Raw genomic sequence first — 8,291 nt, 5'->3', positions numbered from 1 at the left:
TTACAGAATGCAGCTAAAACAAACAGCACATGAGGGAAAACGTAAAGGCCTATATTCTAGAAAACAAGGAGGATCTCAAGTCAATAACCTAAGCTTTCCTGTTGAGAAACAGGAGGGAGAGGATTGCTTCCAGGTTACTGGATGACCTTGAGCTCTCAGGAGCGAGGCAGTGGTTCTCTGGGGCCTGTGGGGCCTGTGTGATGCCCACAGAGGTGGAGCTCTGTTCCTCCAAAACTCAGTGGTCAGACCTGCGCATGTCTCAGCATTTCTGTGCGACTGACCCACCTGTAACCCACAGCCACCATTCCGGTTCCAAGGCTGCATCTTTCCTCTGGACTGGTGACGGGGTTTGTCAGTGTTTGCTCCTGGGCCTGCTTCTAGCTGCTGATTTGAATCCTTGCTCTGTGACAGACGACTCCCCAGATGCAGCCCTCAGTCTCTGCAGTCACTGGGGCCTTGGGCAAGTTGTCACTGACTGGGTGCATGGGGATGCATTGCAGGAAGCAGAAGAATGAAAGAAGTTATTTTGTGTAACCACTAACTCAAAGAAAGTTGACAGAGCTACATTATCATTGGGAGGGAAGTATCAAGACAGCAATTAATGCTAGAAATAACATCTGTCAATTCCTAAAGAGAAAGTAAAATGTTACCAAGAAGAAATTCAATTAGAAATTTGTATACTTCCATTGATGTGGCCTCAAAATGGTAAAATGGCTTATTTAAAAAAATTTTTTTTAATGTTAATTTTTGAGAGAGTGAGCATGAGTGGGGAAGGGTAGAGAGCAAGAGGGAGACACAGAATCTGAAGCAGGCTCTAGGCATCCAGATGTCAACACAGAGCCTGATGCGGGGCTCAAACCCACAAACCATGAGATCATGACCTGAGCTGAAGTCACACGCTTAACTGACTGAACCACCCAGGTGCTCCTGGCTTATTTATTTAATTTTTAATGTTTATTTTTGATAGGGAGAGAGACAGAGCATGAGCTGTGGAAGGGTAGAAAGAGGGAAACACAGAATCTGAAGCAGGCTCCAGGTTCCAAGCTGTCAGCAGCCCCAACGTGGGGCTCAAACTCATGAGCTGAGAGATCATGACTTGAGCTGAAGTCGGACGCTTAACTGACTGAGCCACCCAACCACCCCTGGCTTATTTTTTTAAAGAAGGATAAAAATTGATTAAGCTGCAAGGAGAAATAGAAAAAGCCACAACTGGTGGGAGGTATTAAAACAACTTTCTATCACAACAATAGAACAAGAAGACAACACAATGGAGAGAAAATATTTGAACAACAAATTAACAAATTTGACCTAATGGACATAGATGGGATACTATATCCAACAACCTCCAGTTACAAATTCTTTTCAAGTACATGTATAATGCTTAGAAACACCACATCATGAGTCATAAAATGAGCTTCAACAAATTTCAAAGGGCTGAAATCTTTCAGAAAATATTTTCTGACTACCATAAAAGAGCTAAAAATCTGTAACAGTCCATAACTAGAGTAGCCCCTAATGTTTGGAAATTAAGCAGCAGGATTTAAAATAACTCTTAGGTCAAAGAAGGAGTCACAATGGAAGTTAGAAAATATTTGGGATAGAATGATAATAAATGTATGAAATATTAAAACTTGTGGGGGTATAGCTAATGCTGTGCTTAGAATTTAAAAAAAGAAAGGCTGAAAGTCAGTGATCTAAGCTAGAAGATCTAAACTAGATCTAAACTAGAAGAACCTTAGTCTAGAAGATCTAAACTAGAAGAACCTTAGTTGAACCAAGGTACTAGTCGTTTTGGTTCACTGAGGCGGTGTATTCGTGTGTCTTTTACATGTATTTGAGGTTAGTCCCTGGGGGAGCCCTCAAAGAGAACAATGTGGAAGTCTCATTCTGAAAGGCAAACACTTCCTGGCATCTGTCTGTCCAGTCTCCACCTGCCACGAGTGGATGTAAAAGCTTCTATGTAGCAGCGTGGAGGGTGCAAGAAAGGCCCCTCCAACACATATGCATGATTGGGGGTGGGCATATGAATGTTTGGGTATAAAGCTGTGGGAGTATGGCATAGGAGCATCTAAACTCAGCGCAGTGAAGAAACAGTGTGGGGTCATGAAGTTCAGAGAGACTGGCCACACGGCCTCTAAATGGGGGACAACTATGTTCCCCTGGGCTAAGGATGCGCTCAGTAGGGCATCAGCCATGAGTATGACCATGCGTGCCTGCTCTGTGCCTGGGGGTCAGGGACTTACATGGTGTGTAGAGGAGAGAGTGGTGGCCAATACCTGTAATGTCACCTTGCTCCTCCTAACCATTTATCAATATTCTTCAGAAAGCACAGACCATCCTTGCCTACCATTCCCTCTATACCTAGGCCTGTCTGAAATGACTTCGCCTGGTCACCCAGTTACGGAAACACCTTTGCAAATACCTAGTTTCAGCCAGTTCTGCTCCCCCAACTCTGCTTTGCCCCCTCTCCTACTACACACACTCACACCCATCCCATGTCCCTCTCCCCCCACTGTAAAGGACTAACTGCACTGTAATAATGGAGTCAAAACAGGTTACAATGAAGAACAAGATGAGAAATCCTGTGTACTCCAAAGCCACCTCCAACCTCAGTGCAAACTGGTAAGATTGGCCCCTCTCCCCAGCACTGCGCACACGACCTGTCTGCCTCCTCTGTGGCTGGGGGCATTAAGAGAAATCTCTTCCTTCAACTCCCTCCTCTGGACACCTGATAGTATCCAAGGGCCAGCCAGAATGGGCTTGTCTTTAAAAGTGGAATATTGATTGGGGGGGGGGGTTACCACATTTAGCAAACGAACACATAGGACTCCCAGATAAATTTGAACTTCAGAGAAACCACAAATAATTTTTCAAGTGTGTCCCAATTTTATACTAAAATGTGATTTGTTTCTCTGAAATTCGAATGTAACTCAGCATCTAGTGTTGTTTCTGGAAACCCTAATTATAGGAGAGAAGGGGTCGGAATCAGGGAGGAGGAGGAGTCAGGAGATTTTTTATCTTCTCCTGGAACTAAAGGTTTGCTTGGAAGCAACCCGCTAAATGGTGTCTCCTGGACAGCCAACTCCCTGGGGATCTGGGAGCAGAGACCTGTCCTTCTGGGGGCCCCTTGCTAGGCACAGGGTCCCGACTTGAGCAGCTGGCCTAGCCAGTAGGTTCGGGGCCTCCTAGTGGCCCCATCCCCCCCTTGTGAGGGCAGCACATCCCTCCCCCCACCCAAGTGTAGGCTGAAGACATGGGTAGTGTAGTCAAGGTAACAAACAAACGCAGGCATGGTGTGCAAAATACACAGACATTTCGACTTTAATAAGTTATAAAATCAAGAAGCCAAATTTTTCTATACAGAAAACAAATACGTTGATTGCTGTGATGGATAAGATAAAATGCTGTGATTTGAGTTCAGCACCATGATGATTTTTTGTGCGGCGGCTGCCTGGCTACATAGTCATCATGCTTCACCTGATAGAGACTGCTGCTGAGCACCATGTATAGACTCCAAACAAACAACCTTAAAATACAAACAAAAGGCTTATACAGGAAATTCCATGGGTTTTCCAAAAGGAGTAGATCAGAGAGCCAAGTCCCCAAACCCCAGCAGGTTGTCTCCCCACAAACGTAGTTTTCTGGAGCTGCAGTCAGAGGGGACCTCTGAGTTCTCAGCGTGCTGTTCCAGAACGTCAGCTAGGAAATCTTCTTGGCCTGTAGGCTGCGGGAGCCCCCCGACATGGATGCCGGCTCTGAAAGGTCATGGGACTGTGGCTAAGCTGGCTCTCCAACTGGTCCCAAGCTCAGTGGAGATGAGTTTCTCGAAGTCTGGTAAACCCTGTGTTCCTTAGACAGAGAGACCCCTGAGGACTGTCTAGTTCTAGAGAGCCCTGTGGGTATATGGCCCCAGGTACTGAGTATGACACGTGGGGTGGTGGCCATGTCAGCCTACAGTTCCCAGGGGGCATGTCCCTCCTTCCAGAAGAAGACAGGTACCCTGGGGGTGTCCCACCTGGGGCCTCTCCCCAAAGGCTTCCAGTCCCCAAGACATGCAGCCCTGCTTTGTTGGGATCTGGGAATGGACTATTCCCATCCTGAGGCCCCCAGGCTGGGTAAACCGAGTGATACTCTCTGGTGAGGGTCAGTCACCCTGAATTTCCTCTGCATCCCAGGACAGACCCAAGCAAGAGCTACCCAGTCCTTCAGCCTGTGAGTAATAGCACCAGCTGCCAGGGGTCAACCAGTGAGAGAAAGCTGAGACACCCCTTTCCTGATTATAGAGAGACAGGATTGTGAAAGTACGTTACACCACATCTGTCAAAGAGGTGATACCGTGAGAGATCTCCAAGAATGTTTTCTCCAGTTTGCTTCTTAGAAGCCAGCAAGCTCCTCTGAGACACCAGCACATGCAGGAGTATGTGTGGGACGAGATGGCAGAGAGGAGGGAGGCGGCTGGTACAGGCGGGGGTTGGGGAGGCTAGTTACCGCCCAGTCGGAAGGTAGGCATCATCCCAGATATCGCTCTCACTGGTTCCTACACCCTCACTTTGGCCCTAGATCACACACAGACACACACCCGCACGCATGCACAGAATCAAACATACCTAGCACCTCAGACTCAGTATAAAGTAGCCATCATGGTATTCTCCTGAACCTCAGTGTTCTCATCCATAAAATGGGGAACGAAACAGAAAAGAGCTCTCTAAAATCTATGACTGGTGAGAATACAAAGGCTCTAGAACCTTCCTAGATGCAAAAAGCTTCAGAATCATGTGTCAGGCTTGGCCCAGCTAAGCAGCTGAAGTGCCCCCTGGGTCTCGTAATTTGGGGAAGTTTAAGCAAGCCACATGTTCACAAAATATCAATGCAGGGAGAGGTAAAAATTAGTCGCCATCCTCCCGTCCACCTTCCCCCTCCCTTCCTGCTTCTCTCCATTCACATCTTGCTCACAAAGCACCGTTATGCCGAAAAGACAAGTTGTCAAAGCTTAGGAGCAGCACAAGATAAAGCAGGCTCTCCCCACCCCCCACCCCGTGCTTCTCATGGGAGGCCAAATCTTACAGTTCACTGCTGGAACTGCCAAGGAATGGAGCAGGGCGAGACAGAGCAAGGCCATCCCCCCCCCCCCGCCCCATCCCTGCAGGCAATAGAAGCTGGCCTTCGTCTTTAGGAGCAAACCTGAGCAGGCAGAGCACCATCTCAGAACCCAGAGCACGGCCACTCCCCTTCTCTCCCCTCTGGGAAGGTCACTGGACTATCCAGCAGAGCGCATGCCCCCCTCATTCTTCCAACGCACTTGGGGAGGGAGAGCCTCCCCTGGGGAGCCCCGGGGCCAAGGCCAGGCTGGCCAAGAGGCAGCACGCAGGCCGGGTGAGCCGATAGGAAAGAGGCCTGGGAGAGCCGGAGAGTGTACCCGTGGTCTTCTCCTCCTGTAGGAAAGGCAGCCCACTGTTCAGATCAAGTCCAGTTAGTTACAGGATTCTCCGTACCTTCTGGGGAAGAAGCAGACAGCTTCGCAGCTCAGGGTGGGCTGAGTCAAACACAGTGCCTGAGCGCCAGTCGGGCCAGATGGCTTTCCTTCCTTAAGTCATTACTTCGAGAGACTGCGTCTGGCCGAGTCTGGAGACCAGAGGCTGCAGCCTGGTGGCTCTAGACCCTAAAAGACCTTCCAGAACCCCCCCGCCCCCCGGAAATATTTTGGGTTGAACTTTTAGGATTGAGGATTTCGCATGCAAATCTAGACTTCTACTGAAAGCACCCTATCTGGCCCCAGGAGCCTGCGGTCACAGAGGCAGCAGTGGCTGGAACCCAAAAGCAGCACTAGTGGGGTGCGGCTCTCAGGTTGGTCACAGTCCCCCATGGGCTGCCACACTCATCCTCGACACCTGCCCGGCCCTTGACGTCATGGACTTTCAAGTTCACGGCCTCCACTTCATTGTGCTCATCTCAGTGACTGGTCAATTAGTAAACAAATCACTGTTTCTCCTAATAAGAGTTCCCCATGGGGCTTGTGCCTCGGTCTGGGGATTGGTAGGAAATGTTCCTGCAGAACATTTCTCCAGAATGTTCTCCAGAAGGGCTGTCACCACCAAGGACAGGAAGATTCCCAATCACTGCTCAGAAATTTGGGGCACGTGTTTCCTCTCCCCACTCCACACCCAACCCCAGGACAGGACTTAGAACATTCCAGAGCTGGGACACAAACACATGTGTGAACCTAGCTGCCCCACGCTCACAACCACATGTATAGATGTTTATGTCATTCTCCTCTTTGTTTTCTTAAAACCTGTTGGAATCAGACATTTTCACTTCCTCTCCACGATCTGTCATCCCATGGAATATAATCTATAAGCAAGAAAAAAAATGCTATTGATGCTATCTTTCCATTTTATTAGAACTTCCCGAGCATCTCTTTCTTCCTCATCTCATCGATGAGCTCTTGGATCCTCTGGTTTCTGGTCTTTTCATACGGGCTCGGTCGTCGAGGGATCAGGTTGGGCGGCTGGCCTTCCTCATCCAGGCCGTTGATTTTGTAGGGCACGTCGACTGCGTTGGTGTCTGGGTGATCCTCAGTGCCGTTGGTGCTGGAGGCGTTGAGGGGCACCTGCAAGGGCGTGCCTGGTGGAGGCCGCACCTCCATGATGAGGGTGGGCACCGGGAGGGTGGGCACGAGGTCTTCAATGTCGTTGTTCTTCCCAGGTGGCAGCTCCGCCCTGTCATCCACATCGGTGAGGTTGTCGTGCAGGTTACAGGATCTGCAGCACAGCCTGTTGTAGCCTGGGATGGAGCAATAGCGCGACAAGACTTCCATCCTACAGAACATTGACTTGTCGCCTTGGCAGCGGGCCTCTGAAAGAGAAAAGCGGGAAGCACATAACCAAAGGACAGGATAAGGTGGGGGGGCCTCATTCCCCCCAGGGGAAGCAGGAGGAGGCGTTTGAAAGAGCCCAGAGACAGCACAGAGGCAAGCGAGCTCACGCGGAAAGTGCGTGTGGTCCTGATGTCAGCAGCGCTGCAGCAGAACGCGGCCACACAAGCTGTGAGCGGTGCTCCCTGCCTCCAGGCAGGCCCCTGGGGTTTTCTGTATCTCTCAGAGTCCCAGACAGAAATGAGGCCTGGGGAGTGATTCCTGTGAAAGAATGGGACTGCGTCAGATTCATCTCTGACATCCCACTGGTAACCCCAATGAGATCCTGTGGCGGAGTTCGGCCCTGCAGTCATCTCTAGGCCGTTAACTATGACAAAATTGAACCTGAGGAGACCGATTTCTAAAACCTGATAGAACAAACCCAAGAGACTTGGCGGCAGCCTCACCACATTTCCTGCACAATATGTTCCCATCCTCACCCAAACCTGTTTGGGCTTTCTTCCCCTTGCCTTGACTTACCCACCAGCCTCATGTCCCTTCACTGCTGCCTCCACCGCACAGCCCCACCACCCTGAGCTCCTGGCCATCCCCCAACAGACTGCTCCAAAACCCGGTCCCTTCACACAGGCTCGTCCTCCCACCCGGTGTGTCCTTTCCTTTCCTTTCCTTCCCACCCAAGAAGCCGGCCACCGCGGTCTAGCCTCTATAGAGGGCAGTGTCTCTCCCTGCACAGCTGTTTTCTTCCTGGCTGGGCTCCAACTGTCTGCAGCTGTATCACAGTTGACCCTTGAACTACGTGGGGGTTAGGGGTGCCACCCCACCCCCACCCACACAGTTGGAAATCCACATACAACATCTGACTGGCCCCAAACTTAACTACTAGCCGTCTACTTTGCCCAGGAGCCTTCCCGACCACACAAACAGCAGGGTGGACACAGATTTTGTATGATATATGTAGTATATACTGTATCCTCATAATAAAGTAAGCCAGAGAAGAGAAAATGTTATTAAGGAAATCGTAAGGCAGAGAAACACACATTTAGGGTGCTGTGCTGTATTTATCAAAAAAAATCCCATGTGTAAGTGGACTGGTGAAGTTCAAACCCGTGTGGTTCAAGGTCAGCTGTTGTTCTACCCACACAACCCCTCCTACCCTTGTTCTTGCTCTTACTCTCTCCCCCTGTCTTCTTCCCAAATTCTTTCCCCTCCTCCCTCTCCCTCACCACCTCACTCCACAGAATTTGAGAGGATTTGCAGGAATTCATTCAACATGAAAGAATAAGTCATTATGACAACATAACAGGGAATAGCAGATCGGTGTAAATTCCTGATCCCTGGCCTCACTGGGCCCACCTGCCTACTTGTGTCTCTCTGTTAAGCCACCCTCTGAGCCCCCCGCCCCCCCACCCCCGCAGTGAGC

General features: G+C 49.8%; 1 protein-coding gene across 1 annotated transcript in view; it reads right to left on the bottom strand.

The window, feature by feature from the left end:
* Window positions 1-5,137: 5,137 nt before the first annotated feature.
* ADAMTS2 (ADAM metallopeptidase with thrombospondin type 1 motif 2) overlaps window positions 5,138-8,291 on the bottom strand; it is a 245,032-nt gene continuing 241,878 nt past the window's right edge. The window contains exon 22 of the mRNA XM_047083060.1: window positions 5,138-6,852. Coding sequence (XP_046939016.1) covers window positions 6,395-6,852 — 458 coding nt within the window. The 3' untranslated portion in view covers window positions 5,138-6,394. The remainder of the gene's footprint in view (window positions 6,853-8,291) is intronic.

The sequence above is a fragment of the Lynx rufus genome, unplaced genomic scaffold (assembly GCF_022079265.1).
Source record: "Lynx rufus isolate CCGP_SWC_20201006 ecotype Redwood Valley unplaced genomic scaffold, mLynRuf1.p SCAF_1, whole genome shotgun sequence".
Classification (NCBI taxonomy): Eukaryota; Metazoa; Chordata; class Mammalia; order Carnivora; family Felidae; genus Lynx; species Lynx rufus.
The sequence above is the reverse complement of the archived record's forward strand: the minus strand, read 5'-3'. Positions and strand labels throughout refer to the sequence as shown.